At 44.7% G+C, this 26972-nt stretch overlaps 1 protein-coding gene across 2 annotated transcripts; it reads right to left on the bottom strand.

Moving 5' to 3' along the window:
* Positions 1–7878: 7878 nt before the first annotated feature.
* Positions 7879–26880, bottom strand: LOC147006766 (uncharacterized). Of its 2 annotated transcripts, XM_085867928.1 has the most exons (9): positions 26302–26880; positions 22453–22558; positions 17697–17794; positions 17170–17247; positions 15204–15305; positions 14983–15084; positions 12581–12664; positions 10642–10726; positions 7879–9278 (listed from the first exon to the last, which is right to left on the bottom strand). In XM_085867928.1, exons 1-9 carry the CDS (start codon positions 26365–26367, stop codon positions 8206–8208), a joined length of 1794 nt encoding a protein of 597 aa, XP_085724054.1. In that variant the 5' UTR covers positions 26368–26880; the 3' UTR covers positions 7879–8205. The 2 variants fall into 2 exon arrangements, with proteins under 2 accessions (XP_085724054.1, XP_085724055.1); XM_085867929.1 differs by lacking the exons at positions 17697–17794; positions 26302–26880 and having other exon boundaries at positions 22453–22541.
* Positions 26881–26972: the final 92 nt, after the last annotated feature.

Below are 26972 nucleotides of genomic sequence, written 5' to 3'. Positions count from 1 at the left end.
GAAAAAAAAAATCTTTTTCCGATTTTTTCAAAAATTTCAAAGTCCTGTTGCTAGGCAACTGTGGCATCCATAGCAACGTTGCTCTAAAGCATAGAACTAGATACTGGTATGAACCGACCTGTCAAGTTTCATCAAAATCGGTTGACTCCTCTGGCCTCCAGAGCTGTCCATTACATACATACAGACAGACGGAAAACCTGAGAATAACGGTGGTCTCGCGACCACCCAATAAAAGTCCTTCTCAAAATCTGTTTTTGCTTCTGTTCTCCTTTTTGTATTAAAATCAATATACTTCTTTAACCAATAACTTTGTTAAAATTTCAAAACCCTATGAATTTTCCGAACTCTCAACCCAGCAGATAAATATTGCCGCAAGCTCCTTTGATGCAAAACATAACTTTCTTTGTCATTTAATGTCATAAGTATTTTTTGTGAAGATTTACCTTTTATATTAAATGATTAAATTATATAAATTTATATTTTATATTAAATTTATATACATAAGTATTAAATTTTATATTAAATGACATCACAAAACCATTCTTTTCTTGGACTTTCTTATCAGGGGCAGAGGGAAGGTCTTGATGTTTGTTATGAAGTTCTTTTGGATATTTTAAATCAACTTCAAAATAATATCCAACTTCAGCTTCATCCAATTCATTTTGAGAGGAGATAACAATGTGTTGTAAAACTTTTTCAGAATGTTTTTCTTTAACCCATTGAAGTTTCCCATAAGGTAAAGATTGAGACATAGCCCACCCATACAAATTGTTAGCATCATAATACATCAGGTAAGAGTTGTCCTCATTCTTATAACTAGTGCGTGCCCGTAGGTGCGTGGCCGTACGTAATTGTGATGTCATATCAAACGAAGAAGAAGAAGAGTTGTGACGTCAATCGTGCAAAAAAGAAGAAGAAGAATTGTGACCTCAATCGTGACGCCATAGCACCGTGTCCTGTCATTGGTTGGCAAATAAATGGCCGTAACTTGGGAACCGCTTGTCCGATTAATATCAAACCTTGAAAAGGCACATCCACAGGTACCCAGCAATATGCCTGGCAAGTTTCAATGAGATCGGACCAGTGGTTGTCGAGAAACAGCGGTCGCAGACACACAGAGATTTCTGGGTGCCCGTACAAAATAAAAATAAAACAAAAATAAAACTTTCAAACCGCGAGCCAGAAACAACAACCACACAGGCCATTTCTTCGCTCTCGCGTGCCCGTACGTGCGTGGCCTGGAAGGTCGCATATTGCAGTTACGATTATTCGCAATTTAGTTTTAATGGCCAATTATTCAATTAGCGCCAACATATTTTGCCTTTTCGCAATGTCATTGCAAGGAAAAACACAAAGAGGAGAGAGAGAGAGAGAGAGAGAGAGAGAGAGAGAGAGAGAGAGAGAGAGAGAGAGAGAGAGAGAGAGAGAGAGAGAGAGAGAGAGAGAGAGAGAGAGAGAGAGAGAGAGAGAGAGAGAGAGAGAGAGAGAGAGAGAGAGAGAGAGAGGAAAAAAAAAAAACATTCGTGCAAAAAAAAATTAAAATTTTACTTCCTGGTTCGGAGCGTACCAGCTCACTCTGATGTTACCAAAATTTATGCACCGTCTAATATGAAAACGATCAGAACTTGAGGCATTGTGTTTATCTATAAATGCGCATAAGAAATCGAGAAATTATTAGAATACACGAAGTCATCACTCTCCGGAAGTCCGTACGTTGTAACCCGGAATGGGGAACGCGGCTGAGGTTCCCTTCTTTCCATCCGCCACGCAGCAACGTGTCTTGTCATTGGTTGGTAAATAAATGGCCATAACTTGGGAATCACTTGTCCGATTAATATCAAACCTTGAAAAGGCACATCCTCAGGTCGCCAGCAATATATCTGGCAAGTTTCAATTAGATTGGACCAGTGGTTGTCGAGAAACAGCGGTCACAGACACACACACACACACACACACACACACACACACACACACACACACACACACACACACACACACACACACACACACACACACACACACACACACACACACACACACATTGCTGGAATTATAGATAGATAATCAGGAAGATATTTGTTATTTGCTAAAGTATATCTCTTGGAACATACTTGAGATATTCCTCCTCTTTTAGCCTTCTCTCTCATTAAAAGCAAATCTATATCACTGATTAATTCCAAATCCTGTTTTGTCATTTTCAACATGGCACTCGAAGCCAAACCCGGGGCCATGTAATAGTGAGCGGGGTCCAATCCAGAAGAATTTTTATTATGACAGACTGTTCTAAAAGTCTCAAACACATGAGTCAACAATAATTCATCAGTTTTAAGATACAAACCGTGATATTCTCCAAGATTCTTTATATTAAACTTCTCCCAAACCTTTTTAGCTTGTGTATAATCTCTCTCGGGTGTATAATCTTTGTGTCGTAAATGATCTAGCTGAAAGTGGAATCAAGCTAGTGTCTGACTTTATTCATATGTGCAATGATGAGAAACAACGTCAAGCATTGCTACAGTGCGTGGAAGAGCACAGGAAGCTTTACCCAGACTATACAAAACAAACGCTATGTTCTCTATAAGATATCTGTGTGGTTACTTGTTTGCTAGATTGTTATGTTGTCATATTTTTTTTTTATTTTTTTTATTTTATTTTATTTTTTTTTTTTTGTATACCTTGGTCGAGGCTCGTATGAGAGCTAACACACAACTCACAGCAAGGAGGCATGAGACAAGAGGGGCGGGAGTGGAAGGGACAAAACATTGGGGAACAGACACAGGTGAACTGTGGAAGGGAGAGGGATGGGGATGGGACGGGGAACATGGCGAGGGGAAGATGGACATTAAAGGGACTTTCAGGAAGGAAAGCAGGAGAATTGAAGGAAGTGGGCTTGGGTGGATTATCGGGGGTAGAAAAGATCGAGGATTTGGATGGGGGAAGATAAGAGGTGGTGGTGAACAGCTGTTTTGAAAGCCTGAAGGGAAGAATGGGAAAGAATAGAGTGAGGAAGTTTATTCCAAAGGCGGGAAAAAGAGGAATGAAAGAGTGAAGATGAGCAGTGATTCGTGATTTTGGTAGTTTTACCAGAAGGGGGTTGTTGGCGGACCTTGAGCGCCCTGTGGAAATGTGGTTGGGACAAATCGCAGAGAGAGCAGGGGGGGCAAGGCTGGGGAGGAGTCGGTAGAAGACAGAAAGACCACCGACCAACCTGCGGTGATTGAGTGAGAGGCCCAAAGACTCAGCTTCATTGCGGGAGATGCCAATGATCTTAAAAGCCCTGGTTTCGACAGCGTGAAGTCGAGAAAGGTGGGAGGCAGGAGCACCAGCCCAGAGGGGAGAGCAGTACTCCATCAGGCTACGGACAAAAGCTTTGTAAGTGGTCAGGAGCTCAAGAGGGCCGAGGAAGGACTTTGCACGACGGAGGATTCCCAGTCGGCGACTGGCTTTTGAGGCAAGGTTGGAAATGTGACTTTCCCAGGAAAGGTCATGGCAGATAGTGAGACCCAGAAGCTTGAAAGAAAAGACTTCTTCCAGAGGATTGTTGAGAAAGTGGATGTCGGGTTTTGTAAACGGTCCTTTCGAAGAGACATAGTGAGAGTGTGAGATTTGTCTGGATTGAAAGACATGTTCCACGTGTTGGACCAGTTTGTGATTTTATCCAGATCTGCAGTGAGCGAAGAAGCTGCTGCTTGCCGGGCTGAGGGATGACAGATGGTACGGCAGAGGGTTGAGTCATCGGCAAAGAGAAATAGAGGATTTTCCAGAGAGTCCGAGAGATCATTGATGAAAACCAGAAAAAGAACAGGGCCCAGAACGCTACCTTGAGGAACACCAGCCTGCACAGGAAGAGGGGATGAAAGAACTCCATTTAGGGCCACACGTTGACTGCGACAGGAGAGGAAGTCTGCGAGCCATGAGTGGAGATGGCCTTGAATACCATGGGCAGAGAGTTTGGTGAGTAGGGCAGGGTGCCAGACTGTGTCAAAAGCACGTGATATGTCCAGGGATACGCCGTGGATTTCCTGTCTGGCATTGAGGACCTCCATCCATTGATGGGAGAGCAGTAGCAGCATATCTAGGGTAGAGTGACCTGGTCTGAAACCAAATTGATGATTGGAAATCAAGCCATTGGAGAAGAGGAAGGATTTCATGTCTGAAGCGATGATGGATTCCATAACCTTGCTGATGATTGGGAGAAGGCTGATTGGTCTATAGTTACAGGGATCTGTTTTTGCACCTTTTTTATGCAGGGCAGTGATGTTAGCAGATTTCAAGCAGATGGCAGATGACCTTGGGAAAATGAGAGGGTGAATAGAACAGAGAGAGGGTGAGCAAGAGCAGAAGAGCAGGCTTTGAGGACACGTGGGCTGATGCCGTCTGGACCGGTTGCAGAATCTGACTCGAGGTTTGAAAGCAAGCTCTCCACCTTGTCAGGAGAAAAGGATACAGAGTCCAGGGACAGTTGGGTGCGACTGGGTAAAGTGGGTAGAGGTAGTGATGGGTTTGGGACACAAGATTTAGCTGCAAACACCGAGTTTAGACATTCAGCTTTATCACGTGTGGAATCAGCAGTGCGGCCATTTGAGGTAAGGGAGGGGATGGAGGGGGAACATACACCAGAAACAGATTTGATTAAACGCCACCAGGATTTTGAGGAGGGAGAGAGGTTTGAGAGTTCAGACTTGAGATGAGAAAGATGTTGTTTTCTGGCTCTCCTGAGGGTAGCTACACACTTGTTCCGAGCTTTGTGGAAAGAACTGAGATTGCCCTCAGTTGGGTTTGCTTTCCATGAGGCAAAGGCAAGTTGTTTCAGGACAACTGCCTCGCCACAAGCTTCAGTAAACCAAGGGCGGAGGAAGGGTAAGACAACTGAACACGAGAGGGGATAAATCTGTGCATGAGGGAGAGCAAGTTTCTTTGAAAGAATTCCCAGGATGAGTTGATGTTTGAGAAAGTAGTGATAGGAGACCAGTCTGTAAGTTTGATGCCTGCTCGCAGACCCTGCCAGTCGGCTTGAGTGAAATGCCAGACTCGACAGCGGTGAGGTGGTTCTCTGATAACAGCCAGAGAGATGTCCACTTTAATAAGGACGTGGTCAGAAGAACCAATTGGAGCGAAGGAAGAGCAGCAGATATTGTCAGGGAAATTTGTCAAAATCAGATCCAGAAGAGATGGAGTACCATTGGTTGAGATCCGGGTCGGGAAGTTGACCGATTGAGTCAGTCCCAATGAGTCACAGAAAGCTTTTGCTGATGTCCCATGGCAGGTGAGAGAGGTACCCACACCTAGCCAACTGGCGTGATGACAATTGAAGTCGCCACATAAGAGGAAGAGAGAGTTTGGATGAGAAGATAGAAGATGGTCCATGTTTTCGGATAGTGAGGTGTAGATGGAGTCATCACTGTTCGGTGGACGGTACAGTACACATATAAACATGAGGTGGGAGTGAGGGAAGCCGAAGCCAGAGGTATTCCTGGGGTGTGGGGGAGTGAGAGCAGTGCAGGGAGAGTGAGGAATAGAGTCTTTGATGAAGAGAGTAACACCTCCACCAGGACGAGGCTCAGGTCTGTCATACCGTAAGAGGGAGTAACCAGGGAGAGATACTTGGGAGTCAGACACGTCTTGGGAGAGGAAAGTTTCTGTTAGGCAGATAATGTCTGGTTTGTCAGTGGCAACCTGCATGGAAAGATCTGAAAGGTTTGAGCGAAGGCCCCGGATATTTGAGGTCCACACTTTTAATGAAGAGGTAGGGGAGGAGGCTTTTGGCAGGAGGTGGAGGGGGCGGGGGGAGGGTCGGACGAGGGACGAGGGGGGAGGTAAGGAGGGTTGCTGAAGGAGGTGGGTATTGCAGAATAGCGAGGGGAGGGGCCGAATGAGGAGGGAGAAAAGGCTCTGTGGTGCTGTGAGAGAGGGGGGACAAGAGACAAGGAAGATGGCAGTTGAGGATTTGAGAAGGTGGAGTGAAGAGATGGAGGTGAGAGGGCAGTGGAGGGAGGCAGGTTGGTGGATGAGAGGGGGGGCAACTTAGAGAAGGAAGAGTGAGGGGGATGAAAGGTGGGAGAAAGGTGAGGGGGGAATTTTTGAAAGAGGTGAGAGGGAGGCTTGGAGGGAGAAGAGTGGGATGGTTGCTTTGAGAGTGAGAGTGAGGGGTGAGGGGGGTGAGTTGGCACTGAAGTTGGAAAAAAAGAATGGTTGATGGAAAGCGAGCATCCATGGCAAACTGTGGTTTTTAAAAGTTTTAGGTCAGAGATGCGATTTAACACAATTCTTGATGGATGCAATGAAGGCGAATTCAGAGCATGGAGAGAAGAAGAGCTGTAATAGTTGGATTTTTTAGGCAAGGAATGAAGGAGAGGTCGAAATGAGAGCAGTCTGTTAAAATAGCAGAAGAGTAGTGCATTGTGAAACAGTAAAGAGTACCACATGTGTGAGAGAGGAAGATGAAGCATTATAAGATCGTTTTTGTTGTTAATATTAATGTATGAGAGAGTTCAACAGATTAGGTCATGGAAGTGTAAAAAAAAAAAAAAAAGAAATCGAATGAAATGAATATATGAAAACCATGTCACTTAAAACATATTTGGTTGTTCTCATAAATTAATTGATCATGCTCTCATTTGACATGAATAATGTCTTTATGAAAACGCTACTCCTGATATTCTGTAAATGCCTAACAATGTGCCGTGCAATAATTGTCAAAATACGGGATTATCAATGAAATTCCAAAATGGCAACCCCTTCTCAAAATGTTGGGACAAGTTGTGAATAATATTTACGGGTACTTACTATCATACTGGTGCCTACTGAAGTGCATTCGGCCATCTAAACACAGAGAAATATATATATTTAAAATATTCAAAAATCAATATTATTTCCAAAAATATGGATTTTTCCTGAAATTTCAAAATGGCGGCCCGCGGTCAAGAAAGGCGGGAAAATTTTCAAACTTTGGTCGATCACCTAACTTCACCAGTGGAATCGATAGGCACATAGTGCTTCATTACAGCAACTACTTTTGCAAAAGTGGTACCCCCTAGTGATCATGTGTCATATAATCATTCAAATTTTTCCTGATATGTGAAAAAAGGGGGGATGTGGAAGAAAAATAATTATATTCATGTACTCTCAATTACAATTGTTGCTGGTACTTTATAAATTTAATTTCATGCCATAGTCTAATTGGCTGTCAGTTATGTTTCCCTTTACCCAAGAGTCTTTTGACCTACATATTGATAAAAGGAATGTCTTGCGATGAAACAGGGTGACCTGGTTGATAATACTGCAAAGTTTTGCCGCAATTGTGTCATTCTCTCCCTCACACCCAAAGTGGACACGTATTGGAGTTTTGAGTTATTTTGCCGAATGCTTATCAGATAATCCTGCAGTTGAGTTGCCAAATGTTTCCCCTCCGATTCTTTAGAATGTCAAACTGTGTATGAGGAATTGCTTTGGGCTTCTGTTTCAGTGAATCATTCAATGTTCTTCCTCCGTGTACACGAAATTAAAGATTCTCCTTTGGTATGCTGATCCAATTTGTGGAAATCGAGTTATTTTCCATGGCACTCCCATCTCCCTCTCTCACTCTTCTGCCTCGTTCACCCCTATCCCCCTATTTCTCACCGCTATCCCTCTCTCCCATCCACCCCTCTCCCTCTCCACCTCTCCCTTCGTCCTCTCTCCCTCCCTTCCCTCTTACCTCCCTCCTCTATCCTTCTCCTTCCACTCCACCTCCTCTCACTACCCCCCCTTAAGGAGGTGGCACGACTGCAGGTGGATACCTTGAGCCTGGGGGGACTCTGTTTGACCTTCTGGCACCTGATAAAGGAGACTAGAACCCACCGGAGACCTTTCCACCCCTTCCCCAAACATTCACACATCTTTTGTTTGCATTTTTTTATTGACATAAAACATGATGATTCATCATTTCAGATGCTTTTGTTGTTGGATATTTAATTGAAGAGAAATCAATATTGCCCCCTCATGACCAGCCCTTGAGACAGACTAAATTACTCAACAAATGACAATGATTTCCTGGTGGACGAAAGAGCAAAGTCATGTGAAGATGGAAGGCCCTGTTGATTGACCACGTCAATGGAGTTATAAAAATCTTACACAGACAGTGTAAGATGAATCGGGTGGAGAATCACAAGTTAAACACTGTCAAGGCTCTTCCTCAAAACAAAACAAGATGATCATTGACAAACATCATATTTCCAGGTCTGGAAATACAGGTACCCGAGTGCGTCCTCGAAGACCTCTAGACTTGTTTTCATAACGTTGTTCGCAGGCATCTACTGGTACTCGAGTGGGTACTGGAAGGCCTCTGTGGTTGTTGTCAAAAAGTTGCTCGCAGACATCTACTGGTAAGAGAGTGGGTGCTGGCAAACCTCTGTACTTGTTCTCATGAGGCTGCTCGCAGACATCTACTGGTACTGGAGTGAGGACTGGAAGGTCTCTGTACTTCTTCTCATAAGGTTGCTCGCAGACATCTACTGGCACGAGAGTGGGAACTGGCAGACCTCTGTACTTGTTCTCATCAGGCTGCTCGCAGACATCTACTGGTACTAGAATGGGTACTGGAAGGCCTCTGTACTTCTTCTCACCAGGCTGCTCGCAGACATCTACTGGTACTCGAATGGGTGCTGGAAGGCCTCCATGCTTGTTCTCATGAGGTTTCTCGCAGACATCTACTGGTACTTGAGTGGGTACTGGCAGACTTCTGTACTTGTTCTCATCAGGCTGCTCGCAGACATGTACTGCTCCTAGAGTGGGTGCTGGAAGGCCTCTGTACTTGTTCTCATCAGGCTTCTCGCAGACATCTACTGGTACTGGAGTGAGGACTGGAAGGTCTCTGTACTTCTTCTCATAAAGTTGCTCGCAGACATCTACTGGCACGAGAGTGGGAACTGGCAGACCTCTGTACTTGTTCCCATCAGGCTGCTCGCAGACATCTACTGGTACTGGAGTGAGGACTGGAAGGTCTCTGTACTTCTTCTCATAAAGTTGCTCGCAGACATCTACTGGCACGCGAGTGGGAACTGGCAGACCTCTGTACTTGTTCCCATCAGGCTGCTCGCAGACATCTACTGGTACTAGAGTGGGTACTGGAAGGCCTCTGTACTTCTCATCAGGCTGCTCGCAGACATCTACTGGCACGAGAGTAGGTGTGAGAAGGCCTCTGCACTTGTTCTCATCAGGTTGCTCACAGATATCTTCAGGAACTGGAGCAGCTGTTGGAAGGTCTCTGGAGTTGTTTTCAAAAGGTTGTTGAGGGACATCTGCAAAGGGGAAAAGGACAATTGAAATGAGGACAAAAGGGATAAGGTGTAAGCAGTTGGCAGTGGGATGCTCTATCAAACATGGCGGTTGCTGGGATTCCAAATATAATCATCTTCTCGGCTTGGATACTCCACATCGTGTGTAATTCCAGGTCAGACACACTCGGATTACTTTTTAACTGCCCGAGAAGTTGAAGACTCATCAGGAGCCGGAAATGGATCATTTCAGATCAATTATTTCAACCTGTGACTCAATGTAGTTTTTCTTGAGCTGTTTTGAAATGCAATTGTATATAATAAATAACAACGCCAAAGACGGGGATTAAAGTGAATAATGAGGGGAGTGGGGAAAAAATATGGGGAGAGGGATGGTTATTGGAGAAGGACAGACTGGCATCAGAGCAAGTGACGTCATTTTTGATTGTCGGACCGGGATTGAATTATTAATTTGAACCGCTGGTTGAATTATTTACTCATATGTTACTGTGCCATTAATGGGGTGCCCCTGCTCATTTACAATTCAGCGTGCTTGCGATAACTCGCCTCCACTTCGTCCAAACACACCATGGGATCTTTAAGGTCCACCAGATAATCCATCCATCGGGACCATCCTCTGTGCAGAGCGTTGGTGCTGCCTAAGCAGTCTCCTTGGCTATTGGACACAATCCTGGATGGGTCGCCACTCCGACACAGGATACCAGCAAGCTGGCACTCATTTTTCCAACCTCAGAAGGATGACAGGCAGAGTCAACCCCACCTGGTATTAATTCAACAGCCGAGTTGGATTTGAACTTTGGATCCGAAGATCCCAAGCTCACCACCCTAACCATTAAGCCAACACCAGGCATACCAGATAATGCGAGCCGATATGACACCCGGCTTAATGTCCATTTGAGTGAAACCTTCAAAATCAATGCAAATTCCAAAAAATATTCGTGCACCGAGGACACCGGGCCAGGAGTGAGTCGTTTTATTGTTTAATGCATGGAAGAGTGGGATGACTCAGGGCAAAAGGTAAAGAACCGACAGTGGGGCATCAGTCACAGTAAGCTGGAGAATGAACAGGAAGAGAGGAGGGAGGTATGTGGTGTAACGAGGAACAAAAGAGTGAAGTATGCGGAGCAAAGAGGTCAGGAGTGGACGTATGCAGAGGAGGAGGAACGAAATGGAGGTATGCAGAGGAATAAATTAGGTAGTGAAGGTGTGCAGAGTAAAGAGGAAGTTAAGAGTGTAGGTGTGCGGGGTAAAGAGGACGTTAGGAGTGGACATGTACCGTAAGCCTGGATTTTGAGAGTTTTACCAGGAAGCTGCAGCTGAAGAGCTCCAATGAACGGTGAACATTCCACGACAAATCATTCCTCACCTTTGATATTTTTACAATCGATCAACCGTTGTTGGATTCTGAGGACAAAACAGAGGACGACCAAGTTCAACACGATTTCAAGCACCTGTAAAGGAGAAATACATCACTGGTACTTTACAAAGCGCTGCAGTCACTTTGAGAAAAGGAATATTATTTCAAAGTGTAAACATGACTGCTGCCACATTTTGGGACATTTACTTATTATGAACGCACAAATACTACATATTAATAGAAGAGACACGGGGAAGGGTTTCAGGAGAAAAAAGTTGGAGAAGAATTGAATTAATATTTGGAAGAAAGGAGAGTCAATTTTGTGCACATTTTTGGTGAATACCAGAATTTGCAGATGTCATATATGAAATCCATAATTCCCAAAAAAACTTAAATTTTATAGGACACCGATAATCATAATCCCAACAAAACATACATTGAGTACACCGATCATCATAATCCCAACAAAATTACATTTAGTACACTGATCATCATAATCCGAAAAAAATATACATTGAGTACACCGATCATCATAATCCCAACTAAACTTACATTGAGTACACTGATCATCATAATCCGAAAAAAAAATACATTGAGTACACCGATCATCATAATCTCAACAAAATTATATTTAGTACACCGATCATCATAATCCCAACAAAACATACATTGAGTACACCGATCATCATAATCCCAACAAAACTTAGATTGAGTACACCAATCATCATAATCCCAATAAAACTTACATTTGTTTCACCGATTATCATAATCTGATTTGTACACTGATTATCATAATCCAAACAAAACTTACATTTAGTACACTGATCATCATAATCTCAACAAAACTTACATTTAGTACACCGATCATCATAATCCCAACAAAACTTACATTTAGTACACCGATCATCATAATCCCAACAAAACTTACATTTAGTACACCGATCATCACAATCCCAACAAAACATACAAGTTGAGTACACCAATCATCATAATCCCAACAAAACAAACATTGAGGACACTAATCATCATAATCCCAACAAAACTTACATTTAGTACACCGATCATCATGATCCCAACAAAACTTACATTTCTTACACTGATCATCATAATCCCAACAAAACTTACATTTAGTACACTGATCATCATAATCCCAACAAAACATACATTGAGTACACCGATCATCATGATCCCAACAAAACTTACATTTCTTACACTGATCATCATAATCCTAACAAAACTTACATTTAGTACACCGATCATCATAATCCCAACAACACTTACATTTAGTACACCGATCATCATAATCCCAACAAAACTTACATTGAGTACACCGATCATCATAATCCCAACAAAACATACAAGTTGAGTACACCAATCATCATAATCCCAACAAAACAAACATTGAGGACACTGATCATCATAATCCCAACAAAACTTACATTTAGTACACTGATCATCATAATCCCAACAAAACATACATTGAGTACACCAATCATCATAATCCCAACAAAACTTACATTTCTTACACTGATCATCATAATCCCAACAAAACTTACATTTAGTACACCGATCATCATAATCCCAACAACACTTACATTTATTGCACCGATCATCATAATCCCAACAAAACTTACATTTAGTACACCGATCGTCATAATCCCAACAAAACATACAAGTTGAGTCCACCGATCATCATAATCCCAACAAAACAAATATTGAGTACACCGATCATCATAAGACCAACAAAACTTTCATTTCGTGCACTGATCATCATAATCCGAACAAAACCGACATTTATTACACTGATCATCATAATCCCAACAAAACTTACATTTATTTCACCGATCATCATAATCCCAATAAAACATACAATGAGTACACCGATCATCATAATCCCAACAAAACTTACATTTAGTACACCGATCATCATAATCCCCAAAAAACTTACATTTAGTACACCGATGCCGATCATCAGACCCACGATAAGAAACATCATCGAAGAAAGCATTTCATCGATGCCGTCATGGCAATCCTGAAAAGTCAGGCAGTGTTAGTGGATGTACTGTGTGGACAACCACCATTGGGGTTTCCTTCTCTGGAAGTAGAAAAACAACAAACTCTTCGCAAGCTCACTTGTAATACTGGAGAAAACAATGATGGAATCCAGTGGGTATATTTATTTATGTATATTAAAGAACATGTAACCAAAGTGGTGTACAAATGGTCTTGGTGGAGGTCTGTACCCATATAAATGGTGGTTGTGAAAGCTCGTACCAGTATTTACCCACGACAGCCGCTCGCTTGTATTCACAGACAACAGTATAGGAACTCGACACCTCTCATCCACGGATATTTATCATATTCCTTTGTATTTTCATGAGTCCAATTTTCAATGAGAAATGCAACAATGATGGTTAATCATTTTTAAATTGTCACTCTTTCGTTTAAACACTGAAAATGTTGTTAAAAAGCCGATTTTAAATTCAGATTTCAACCTGGTAAGGGCATGTTAAAAGTGCCGCAGTTCGTTGAACCGAGTCACGAGAAACACAACACACGACGCATGCGTTGAAAGGACTTGTTCGAAAGGCCTCGCGAAAAACCTCAAAACAGGTGGAACAAGAAAAAAACAGCAATCACCCTTGCCAGGACTTGTTTTGTGTGGTATATTTTGTGTGGTGTTGGTGTACTGCTGTGTTATGAAATTGAAAAGAGACAAAATGAGAACTGCTACTTTATATCTGCTGGCAGTGATGACCAGTACCAAGACGTCCCATTTTGAAGCAATCCCGTTTTGATCGGACACCTGACCCTGACCCATGACGTTTTTTTAAAATTAATATTCTTCAATTTAATTTCGAATGTGATTAAAATAAATTCCATTCACATCAAAAGGAAGACCAAATCGGTGCAGTCCTGCATTTGGAGTCATCAGAAGGAAGCCAAACAAGCAAAAAGATGAGATAAAGTCATCAGGAGGAACCGACGTCCGACATGGATAGGATTGGCATTTCACCTGCTTCTCCTCTTCCTTCAAACCCATCCAGGCACATCCAAGTGATGAACGGTGAACATTCCAAGTGAGCCTTATTCAAAAAAAAAATGAATAAAAAAGAACCCAGTTTCAAAAAATTAAATTATTCTGGCTGCCACACCATGTGTCCAATCAGGTTGAAATTTAAAACATATATTCCCCATCACCACTCGATCATAATTGTGAAGTTTCACATTGATTGATGAAGCGGTTCCAGAGAAACAATTTTTTAAAGATTTTTGCTCAATCCAATATGGCTGCCAGACCATGTGACATCAATTATTCCTGAACAAATCTTGACACCCATGGTTTGGGGAACATTTGTATGAAGTTTCCCCTCGATCTGTCCAGCTGTTCTGGAGAATAATTTTTTTTATAGGTTTCAGGGTAAATCCAAAATGGCTGCGTAACCATGTGACCTGTGATGTCATATGTGTGAACCTTGTGTTCCTCATAGATAGGCGGTCATAGGTGTGAAGTTTTGCCTCGACCCGTTCAGCCATATCATCGAAGATTTTTTAAGGTTAAAAAAAAACAAACAATATGGTTGCCGAATTACATGATCAATGACGTCATCAATTTTTTTCTGTGTGCACCATTTTATCCCAAATGACCATCAAAATTTTTTCATACTGATCAGATGTGTTCTACATGTGTAATTATGACGTCATCACGAAGGCACCGATGACGTCATAACAAATCACACTTATTCCTCATGAGGAGTACTTGCCATGTGGCAAGTTTCAATTTCTTCCTTGGTGCGGTTTCAAAAATACAGGTCCAAAGTTTTTCATTTTTACAACATGGCTGCCACACTTCCTGACCTACGACGTCACAATTGTCATGAAAACATTTCACATTAGTAGTCGCTCCGATGGTGATAATTTTGTGTAAATCCGACAAGCGGTTTCAGAGAAAAACACGACAGTTCTGTGGGGACAAACAAACAAACAGACAGACAAACAGACCCAAATGCAATGCCCTCTCCTCTGGTGAGGAAAACAAACCCTCGATCCATGAGCCACAGCTCGAGTCGTTTGACCATCTCATTCCGGTTCAGGGAAGGAGCCATTGCTGCTTTAACGGGTGGAACAAACCCTCCATCCATGAGCCATAGCTCGAGTCGTTTGACCATCTCATTCCGGTTCAGGGAAGGAGCCATCGCTGCTTCAGCAGGTGTACTAAGCCCTCCATCCATGAGCCATAACTCGAACAGGCTCCCTTCCGAGCCAATTACATGCAAAAATGATCCAAGCACAAGCAGGAGCTTCCCATAACACCCACACACATCAGCTAAAGTGTTTTTGAAGACCCACCTTTCGGGATGCGATCTTGCGCAGTATTGTGTGCGTGTTTGAACACACGTTGTTGAGATACAAGGCGTGTTGAAAAGGATCCTTTTTACCGCAGCATTCCAGCTGCAGAGAGAACACGAGCAGGATCATATCAGAAGTTGTTTGTGAGGAAGGGTTAACGTGGGGACAGTGAGGAAGGAGGTGCATCAGTGAAGAGGAGAAAACCAGAGAGGGTGGCGTACCATGTTGTGTAGCTCAAGGAGCGCCGTCTTAGTAAACTCTGATTTTGACTTGCTGTACTCGGAATATTTCCTGTCGTAGAAAGTTTTAATCTCTCTTGGGACCTGAATGGAAAGAAAAACAAACCACTCCTCGGTAAGACAACAGGACAGGTACCTACCTACCTTTGGGATCAATATGGTAGTGTAGAGAAAGGATTGCCATCCAGTATTGTGTTGCTGTGCGAATTGGCGAGGTACATTTAATGTTCAAATCATCATGAAAGCCAAAGGTGTATTGGCAGAGTGATCGTATCGATGCTTCGTCCTGCATTGCGAAACACTAAGGTGGTGGTTTTTCACCGCGTCTGGATTTGAACCCAGGCCGGGCAGGTCGAAGGTGGGTGGCGTGTCCTGTAACTGTTGGGAAGCAAGCAGGACTTCCCACAAAATCCATCACAGAAATCTCTGCAATTCCACAGTGAGGGATTTGGCAATTCTAATACTCAGCGGCATTGTGGTTCGAGCAACCGCTCTGAGTCTGGGAGGTCGGCAGTGCGAACCGTGGCCGAGTCGCGCCAAATATTTAATAAATGGTATGTGCTGCTTCCTTGGTTGATGTTCAGCATTTAGAGGATAGAGTGTTGACAAAACCCCAAATGGGGAGGAGGGGGGGGAGGATTTCTCCCTTATTGCCCCTCTGACTCGGAGAGAGAAACGTTTTGTCACATCGATGGGCTCGCACCGGAGTTCTCTCACATCGAGAGAACGAGGTCACTTCCCACAAGGTCACCAGGTATGTTTGTCTGAAGTCACGTCTGCTGTCGCCTCATGCCTCTGTCTATGTGTGTGTACGTGATTCGTGCAACAGATCCTCCATGGGCCGAAGACCGCACAAACAAACAAACAAATAAATAAATAAATAAGTAAACATATACACCAGATGGTATTCATCGAATACTTACCCGCTCAGTCTTGAGAAGGACTTTGTGCGAGCAGGTGCGCCGAGAGGGGAACGAAAAGGGGGCAGGCGGGGTAACTCCCCCGGAGAGCAGAACTAAATACCGGTCCGTAATTATTCCTTCAATTCTCTTGTTTCATATCATGATTGTTTGTGATGATAAAACACCGGGGGAAAGTTCATGTCGTGTCTCCCTCCAAGCCACTCGGGGTGATTCCCTCGCATGCCATTGTCGCGGAAAGTGACACCCTCCCTCGGAAAATAACAATGAATATCCATCATGCCTTTGGGAAGAATACTTCTCTTAAAAAGCAACTTGTGTGTATTTCCAGCTCGAGACAGACATTCAAACAGTCCAGTTTGCCTTGCGCTTCAACATTCCAGGGCCGATGACAGGTGAGTGATTTGTCCATAAGTATATCGATGCGTAATCACTTGGTTGTACTGGTCGGTTTGCTGTTGCACCGAAAGTTCATGAAATGTTTTTCCTTCCTTGCTTTGAATGAGGACTCGGCGTCGGAAGTGGATTGTTTTTCAAGAACTTGGAATTGACGCCAATGTTTCACACAAATGGGTCAAATAAGCGGACACCCGAGCTCTGGTTTCGAGCTTGCTCCGAGGCAGCGGGGCTCGTTTTACTTGTCCTCCCTCATCCCAATACCCCTCCCTCTCACAAGATCACTTGACTGCATCCCAGAGAAGAACTTTGGTGCAATTGGTGATGTTTCAGTGATATGGTGATGGTGATGTTTCACGGGTGATACCCGTGAACATCGCTCCCCCTGGAGCACACTCAGTCAGCACACACTTCCACAATATTTGAAGTTTCTCATGCGGTCAGTATTTATAAATGTAGAAGCATTATATTAATTTATTTGTGAAAGTCAGTGTGTCCTTGTGGTCGATATGAATGGCGAGATGCCATTCGTTAGTGGGAATTCGTCAAATTGTGGTGAAGTGACGGTAAGGGGTTTTTTGTGTGTGTGTGTGCAGGTAACGTGTGTTGATTCGGTGTGTGCAACGACAAACCTGCTCATTGTTCAACCTTAAAGCCCAAACGCCAACTGCCATTTCTGCTGTGAATGTCATCAGGAGACAGATGAGCAACTGGGAGTAAAAGGGAAACAGGTTGTGGGTGTCAGAAAGGTGAATGTGGAACGAAAGGTTCCTTTTAAAAACGACCAGGCATTGGCTCGAAATAAATCAAATCTAAAATACCACGACGTCCCTGACTCTACGTGCGACTGGGCAGACTGCCATTGGAGGTAAATTAAACATATCACGTGGTTCAAATAATCAAATCACTGAGCTGAAGGATAAGCAGGGTGAAGAAAGAGGTGAAACGAGTGAGTTTTTACCAGGTGGAATAAACCATGTCATAGTTAGGCCTTGATACATGGATCAAACCATCTCAATCCTTGTTACACGTGAAATAAACCAAATCATCATGACTGCTGAACAGGTGAAGTTAACATCAAGTCGCTCTCGAGGTTTGAACCGTTCTTGGGACGGGTGGGCGGTTGGGTGGCACGGTCCGAAGAGGAAAGATGTCTGACCGTTTTCAACATGGCCCGTGACTCCAGAATTGCTCCGTAGAAATTGAGGAAACCCAAAAGCATCATGAGTGATCCCATTACGACCAACGCGCTCACACCTGGGACCAAAAAAAACACAAGGAGAGAAGCAGCATCATGTAAAAACGATCGAGAGGAGGTAAAGATCATCAGGAATACTGTAATTCCGATGAGGCACGTGATGTCATGGATTCATCATTTTGCTCTGAACGACAACATCACGTGTCTCGTCCCATGTATCACTATTTTAACACAGAAATGGAAATATCCTCCCCACTCCAAACCTGCTGTGAGAAAAACCCACCATCATATTGTCGTGTCCAGGTCGGTTAACACCGACGCTGGGCGGACGAGCCCAACCGGCGGTTTACTCCCCCAGACGACGTTCCGAATGATGGCGGACATGCGGAGAACCACGGGAAACCTCAAAGCTATTAAACCAAACGAGTTCGTTTCCCGAACCACGAAAAAAGAACCAGGGATGATTGAACGAGATGGAGGAGATGACGGTGGGTTGTGGTGGGGAAGAAAAATGGAAACAAAACCGAAAATAAACAAGAAAAAGAACGATCAGAGATTGCAGACCCTCACCAGGACTTGTTTTGGGTAGTTTTATGCGGTGTATTTTGAATGGCATGTGTATACCGGTGTGCTACATCATTAATAAGAGACAAAACTAGAACTGCCACTTTATAACTGCTGGCGGTGATGACCGGGTACCAAGACGTCCCGCATTGATCGGACACCTGACCCTGACCAATGCCATTTATGATCACTCAATTGAATTTGCGATGGGATTACAATAAATTTAATTCAAATCAAATGGAAGACCAGATAGGTACAGTCCTGCATTGGAGTCATCAGAAGGAACCCGAACAAGGAAGAAGCAAAGATGAAGTCATCAGGAGGAACCTGGTAATTGGATAGGATTCACATTTCACCTGATACTCCTCTACTCTCAAACACATACCGGCACAGCCAAGTGAACCTTACTCAAAAAAAATTTAAAAATAAAAAAAGTCATAACAAAGGCACCTATGACGTCGTCAAAAAAAATCACACTCATTCCTCATGACGAGTACTTGCCATGTGCCAAGTTTCAATTTTTTCCGTGATGTGGTTTCATAGATACAGAGGTCCAAATATTTTACGTTTTCCCAACGTGGCTGCCATAACCACGTGACCTATGATGTCATAATTATTATCAATAAAACATTCTACATGAGTCGGCGCTCCGATGGTGACAATTTCGTCTCAATCCGACAAGCGGTTGCAGAGAAAAACACTGGAGTTCTGTGCGGACAAACAGACAGACAGACAGACAGACAGACAGACAAACAAAAAACAAACGGATTCAAATTCCATCCCCTCTCCTTCGGGAGGGTAATAATTCTGTACAATGAAGTAAAATAAATCCAAAGCACCTCACTCTGGACTCAGTCACAGACAGGAAGGGGATAAAACCGGGGGACTCAGCTCTGGGGAAGCGGGAACGAGCCGGTGATGAGGAGGGACGAAGAGCAGGACGATGAGGAGAGCAGACGATGAGGAGACGAAGAACACGGGCAGGTCGACGAAACGAGGCAAGGTGGGAATGACGAAATGGGCAGAGGCAGGACGAGACAAGAGGGGCGGGAGAGGGAAGAGTGGGGAAGAGACAATAGGAGGTCTGTGGAGGGGAGAGGGATGGGGCAAACAAGATGGACACTACAAGGACTTCCAGGAAGGAAAAGAGGGAATTTGAAGGAGGTGGGTTTGGGGTGAATTAACGGGGGGTGGGAGAAAATATCAAGATTTTGGATGGGGGAAGATCTGAGATGTTGGTAAACAGCTATTTTGAAGACCTGGAGGGAGGAGTGGGATTGAATAGAGTGTGGGAGGTTGTTCCAAAGGTGGGAAAAAAGAGGAATGAAAGAGTGAAGGTGAGCAGTGATTCTTGATTTTGGAAGTTTCACCAGAAGGGTTTTTTTGGCGGACCGTGAGCACCCTGTGGAAATATAGGGGGGACAGAGCACAGATAGAGCAAAGGGGGAGGGAGGGGGGAAAGGCCTGGTAGAAGACAGAAAGACCACCGACCTGCATGTGGTTGGAGCGTGAGAGACCCAAGGACTCAGCTTCATCGCGGGAGACACCAATGATCCTAAAAGCTTTTGTTTCCACAGTGTGAAGCTGAGCAAGGTGTGATGAAGTAACACCACCCCAGAGTGGAGAGCAGTACTCCATCAGGCTGCAGATGAAAGCTTTGTTTGTGGTTGGAAGCTCAGGTGTGCCAAGGAAGGACTTTGCACAAAGTAGGATGCCCAGTCTGCGACTGGCTTGGGAGGCCAGCTTGGCGATGTGGCTTTTCCGAGAAAGATTGTGGCACATAGTGAGCCCCGAAAGCTTGAATGAAAAAAAACTTCAAGAGGATTGTTGAGAAAGCAGATATGGGGGGGGGGGTTCCAGATGGTCTTTTGGAGAGACATGGTGTGGGTGTGAGATTTGTCAGTATTTAAAGACATATTCCAAGCGTTTGACCAGATTGTAATTTTATTTACGTCTGCAGAGAGTGAAGAGGCTGCTGCATGCCAATCAGAGGGATGAGAGATGGAAGGCAGAGGGTGGGGTCATCAGCAAAGAGATAAAGAGGATTTTCCAGAGAGTCGGAGAGATCATTGATGAAAATCAGAAAAAGAACAGGGCCCAGAACACTGCCTTGAGGAACTCCAGCCTGGACAGGAAGAGGAGATTAGAGAACTCCTTTAAGAGCCAGGCATTGACTGCGACAAGGTGAGGAAGTCCATGAGCCATGAGTCGAGATTGCCTTGGATACCATGAAGAGAGTATGGTGGGTAGTGTGGGATGAAAGACCGTGTCGAAAGCTCGCAATATATGTCTCGGGAGATGTCTCTGATCTCATGTTTGGCATTTAGGACCTCCATCCATTGTTGGGAAAGCAGAAGTACCATGTCCAGGTGGAGTGATCTGATGTAAATCCAAATTGATGGTCAGAAATCAAGCCATTGGAGAAGAGGAAGGACTTGAGGTCTGAAACGATGATGGATTCCATGACCTTGCTGATGATGTGGAGAAGACTGATTTTTCTGTCGTTGCAGGGATCTGTTTTTGCACCTTTTATGCAGAGTGGTAATGTTTGCTGATTTCCAAGCAGATGGCAGATAACCTTGAGCAAGTGAATAGAACAGAGAGAGGGTGAGCAAGGGGAGAGGAGCAGGTTTGAAGAACATGAGGACTGATGCCATCTGATCCGGTTGCAGAATCTGAGTCGAAGTTTGATACCACGTTCTCCACCTTGTCAGGAGAAAAGGGCACAGAGTCCAGGAACATATGGGTGTGACAATGTAAGGGAGGTACAGAAAGCGATGGGTTTTGGACACAAGATTTAGAAGCAAACACAGAGTTTAGGCATTCAGCCTTTTCATGTGCAGTGTCAGCTGTGCGGCCATTTGAGGTAAGGGAGGAGATGGAGGGGAAACATTGACCAGAAACAGACTTAATTAGATGCCACCAGGATTTGGAGGATGGAGACAGGTTCGAGAGCTCAGACTTGAGATTGGAAAGATGTTGTTTCCTGGCTCTCGTGAGGGTAGACACAAATTTGTTACGAGCTTTGTGGAAGGAAATGAGATTGCCTTCATTGGATTTGCCTTCCACGAGGCGAAGGCAAGTTGTTTCAGGCCAACAACCTCACCACAAGCTTCAGTGTATCATGTGCAGGAGGAAGGGTCGGACAAATGAATACGAGATGGGATAAATCTGTGCATGGGAAAGAGCAAATCCCGATGGAAAAACTTCCCAGGATGAGTCTATGTTGGAGAGAGTAGAAATGGGAGACCAGTCTCGAAGTTTGATGGCTGCTTGAAGTCCCTACCAGTCTGCCTGAGTGAATATTAAAATGATTCACCAATCCTCAAGGAATGATGTTTGAAACAAATAAATAAAAAACAAACCAATGTCACAGGGTGACCAGTATCTTGCCAAAATGTGAACATGAGTGACATTCATTCGATTAAAGTTACTCAAAAAATAAGGGTTTCGTCGACCTTGATGCTTGACCTTTTTGTGACCTTGACCTTGACCTTTATATTTTCGTCCGGTTAATGGTATCTCTCCAGGACCGTTGTACATGAAATATCAAGAGATTTTGATGAGAACTGAGGAAATAAAATTTTCATGAAAAATCCGTTTTTTCATCATGACGTCATCAAATGACGTCATAGCGTCAAACTTTTGACAGATCGGGAAAGCACTTATCAAGCGCTTTCATATGAGATATTACTCGATATGGTATCTAAGATTTAAAAATTTGACCTTGGGGTCAAAAACTTTCGACCTCCAGCGCTAACCATGAAGGTCAAGGCCGATCGCCACCAAAAATTAATCAGCTTCGCGCCAGACCATGAACTATATTCCCATGAAGTTTGAAGACGATCCGATCAAAATTACTCAAAAAATAAGGGTTTCGTCGATTCCCCTGATTTGCGACAAAGTGACCTTGACCTTTAACCTTGACCTTGAAAATTTTATGCGCTGAAAGGGACCTCTATAGGACTCTGATATGCGGTTACAAAAATTTCCAATGATAACTGTGCTCTGCAGAGTGATCGATACGTGATTACAGACAAACAAACAAAAAAAACATACAAGCTGACTTACATATCTTGCAAAAACTTCGTTTTGGCAAGATAATAAACTCAGATGCGTTCAAGCCGTGCCAAGTTGAAGCAATTTTGCTCACCACCAAAGTAGAATGTTGAAGGAGCCTTATCCAATCTGTACAGGATTATGGCCTTTCCACAGAAGCGGAGACACAAACCAAAACCGAGCAAAACACCGCCAGCCACCTGCATGAGAGAAACATGTGATTACAGTTGTTTTTGTTTCACCCCTTCATTACTTTCATGTCCTGCATTCTCTCCTCTTACTTTCTCTCATATGTGTGACTGCAGTCGTGCCATCTCCTCACAGGACCTGTGGTGAACTCATCGGTCTTTATTCGCCCCCTCATCTCCCTCCTCCTCTGAACTATTCATATTAACTGATCCCAAAAGTGATGTGTAACCGCGATGCCGATTAAAGTATCCCGGGACAGAGACTGTCTTGCCAATCATGGAGCTCCATTGGTCCATCCTTACCTATGAACCCTCATCCACCCCTTCCTGTTTGTTCTGCTCTTAACCCTGCCCTCACCTCCACCTCTGAGACTCGCCCCCCATCCCTCACAAACTGCAACTGCACTCCCTTTCTCGTACTCATTGTCCCGGCAATGTACCATACCTCCCAAATCCTGATGGGATATCTCTTGATCGATGTCCCTCTGGATCGATAATGTTGTGTCTCCTTCAGAAAGCCCTGTCTCATTCAGCTGCTCATCATAGCTGAGTCTCGCTAAGCCCAGAATCAATCGAGTATCCATGTGCTGAACCATCTCGATGGCATCTATGTCCTTCCTGAGTTGTGGTGACCAAAACTGCTCACAATATTCTCGGTGTGGCCCTCACTAAATTCCTGTGCAATGATAACACCACCTACTTTGATTTATAAATGACCCCCCTCCGAATACAATCTAAAACCCTCGTTGCTTTAACTACAGCTCGCCCTCCCATCTCTGTGACCGCCCAGAGATCCTTTTCCTGTGTGACAAACTCCAAAATTGCCCCTTGCATCATGTCATCTCTATTTTCATTATTCTTTTCCATCCCCAACACCTTACACTTGCTCCGGTTAAATTGCACGACAAACCGTCGCGGTATGGCTAACTTGGTGCCGATATGGCGATAGATCGACCTCGGCCAAACCAAATTGAGTTTGGTGAAGGAGTGATTGGGCCCTCAGTCCAACTTGGTTTGTCAATATCATATCATCTGATCCCAACTGTCTCTCTCTCCCTCTTATCTGTCTTTGTCTGACTCTCTCTCTCTCTCTCTCTCTCTCTCTCTCTCTCTCTCTCTCTCTCTCTCTCTCTCTCTCTCTCTCTCTCTCTCTCTCTCTCTCTCTCTCTCTCTCTCTCTCTCTCTCCCCCTAATCTGTGGTGACTTCAACTGTCACCATTCGACGTGGCTTGGTGTCTGTCCTTACACCACTATCCATGGTATTGAAGCCAATGCATTTTTCCACACTTATGGCTTCACCCAAAATGTCGATTTCCCAAAGCACACTTCTCTAATTATCTGCCTTTATCTGCTTGACTTGATCATGTCCAACTTCCCCTCTAATCTTTCCTGTTCTTGCTCCCTTTGGTGCCTCAGATCATGTACTCTAGTGTCTGTCCCCCTGGTGGACTTCAGGGATCCACCAAGGACCGACGATGTCTGACAATTTAACTTAGCAGATTGGTCTGGCCTCGTCCACGTCCTCACTCTGCTCCACATTCTCACTTTGCTCCACATCCTCACTCTGCTCCACATCCTAAATCTGCTCCACATCCTCACTGTACCCCAAATCCTCAATCTGCTCCACATCCTCATTGTGCTCCACAACCTCACTCTGCTCCACATCCTAAATCTGCTCCACATCCTCACTGTACTCCACATCCTCAATCTGCTCCACATCCTCATTGTGCTCCACTTCCTCACTGTACTCCACATCCACACTGTACTCCACATCCACACTGTACTCCACATCCTCAATCTTCTCCACATCCTCACTGTACTCCACATCCTCACTGTACTCCACATCCCCACTGTACTCCACATCCTCACTGCACCCCACATCCTCACTGTACTCCACATCCTCACTGTACTCCACATCCTCAATTTGCTCCACATACTCACTGTACTCCACATCCTCCTTCTACTCCACATCCTCAATCTGCTGTACATCCTCACTTCACTCCACATCCTCACTCTGCTCCACATCCTCACTTCACTCCACATCCTAACTTTGCTCCACATCCTCACTCTGCTCCACATCCTCATTTCACTCCATCCACACTCTGCTCTACATCCTCACTTCACTCCACATCCTCACTCTGCTCCACATCCTCACTTCACTCCACTTCCTAACTTTGCTCCACATCCTCAATCTTCTCAACATCCTCACTGCACTCCACATCCTCACTCTGCTCCACATCCTCACTGAACTCTACATCCAAACTCTGCTCTACATCCTCACTTAACTCCACATCCTCACTCTGCTCCACATCCTCACTTCACTCCACATCCTAACTTTGCTCCACATCCTCAATCTGCTCTACATCCTCACTTCACTCCAGAACCTCACTCTGCTCCACATCCTCACTTCATCCCACATCCTAACTTTGCTCCACATCCGAAATCTGCTCCACATCCTCACTTGCTCCGCATATCCTAACTTTGCTCCACACCCTCAATCTGCTCTACATCCTCACTTCACTCCAGATCCTCACTCTGCTCCACATCCTCACTTCACTCCACATCCTAACTTTGCTCCACATCCTCAATCTGCTCCACACCCTCACTTTGCTCCACACATCCTCACTTTGCTCCACACATCCTCACTTCACTCCACAACCTCACTCTGCTCTAGATCCTCACTCTGCTCCATCCTCACTCTCCCCCACATCCTCACTCCTGTCTTTCCTCACTCCACAGCCTCACTGTACTTCACATCCTCACTCTCCCCCACAGCCTCACTGTACTCCACATCCTTACTCTTCCCCATATCCTCACTCTACAGCCTCACTATACTCCACATCCTCACTGTACTCCACAGCCTCACTGTACTCCACATCCTCACTCTTCTCCATATCCTCACTCCACAGCCTCACTGTACTCCACATCCTCACTCTCCCCCATATTCTCACTCCTGTCTATCCTCACTCCACAGCCTCACTGTACTCCACATCTTCACTGTACTCCACATCCTCACTCCACAGCCTCACTGTACTCCACATCCTCACTCCTGTCTATCCTCACTGTACTCCACATCCTTACTCTCCCCCACATCCTCACTCCTGTCTATCCTCACTGTACTCCACATCCTTACTCTCCCCCACATCCTCACTCCTGTCTATCCTCACTCCACAGCCTCACTGTACTCCACATCCTCACTCTCCCCCACATCCTCACTCCAGTCTATCCTCACTCCACAGCCTCACTGTACCCCACATCCTTACTCTCCCCCACATCCTCACTCCACAGCCTCACTGTACTCCACATCCTCACTCTCCCCCACATCCTTACTCTCCCCCACAGCCTCACTGCTGCAATGTATGTTCGAAGAACCTGCAATCCTGAAGCAACGACTGTACTGTAAAGTGGTGGTGGTGGTGGTGCTGGAGGTAGTGTTGTGCAAAGTCATCTGAGAATACTTCTGGTAATCTGGGCCGACTAAACATGACTCCTGCTTTTGCTTCACTCCTCTCACACTCATTCTCCTCTATATTCATCATGTATATCCTCACTCACGCCCTTTACATGTTTCCTATTATTAATCTCCACGATCAACGTCGCTTTGTCCAAGAATAATAAAATTATCACAAAAAAGAAACAATGCACACGTCATACAAGTAATATTAAATTATATTCCGAGTAAACAAAAGGTTTTGAAATGTATTTTGACGAAGAATATTAAAAAAAAAAATGAAGAGTTTGAAGCTTTCACTCACCATGAAAATCAAGTTGAAGATGAGGAAAAGAGTGATCACGTGTTTGTGAAGGCGCTTCACGTCCATCGATCGTGCTTGCAGCAAGGATGAGGAAGAGATTCCGGTGAAGAGGAAGAGTGCGTGCTGAGGCGACACAAGCCCCGCCCACCAGTGAGGCGACACAAGCCCCGCCCACCAGTGAGGCGACACAAGCCCCGCCCACCGGGCAAAGCCCTCTCGGCTCGTGCTCCACAGCGGCCTCGCTTCTTCTTCTTTCTTTCTTTCCGATCTCGTGCACCGACTGAACACGACAATGGTCGGTGGAAACTCCACCGAGTCACGAACGTTCCTGCTTGATTGTTCCTCTCTCACCAATCGACCTCTGCCTTTCGTTGTCTGTCTCTCGCTCTCTTATGCGGCATCCTCTCCTTCTGGAACCTCCAAGCTCTCCCAGTGGCTCTCTCAGCTTTTCTGGCATTCCTGGAGCTTCAGGCTCTCCCATTGGCTATCTCTCAGCCTTCTTGAAGCTGCAGGCTCTCCCATTGGCTATCTCTCAGCCTTCTTGAAGCTGCAGGCTCTCCCATTGGCTATCTCTCAGCCTTCCTGGAGCTGCAGGCTCTCCCATTGGCTATCTCTCAGCCTTCTTGAAGCTGCAGGCTCTCCCATTGGCTATCTCTCAGCCTTCCTGGAGC

Source organism: Eptatretus burgeri, unplaced genomic scaffold (genome assembly GCF_056783735.1).
Source record: "Eptatretus burgeri isolate ZD-2024b unplaced genomic scaffold, Ebu_testis_v1 Ebu_testis_scaffold_3154, whole genome shotgun sequence".
NCBI lineage: Eukaryota > Metazoa > Chordata > Myxini > Myxiniformes > Myxinidae > Eptatretus > Eptatretus burgeri.
This window is presented reverse-complemented; position numbering and strand designations above follow the sequence as displayed.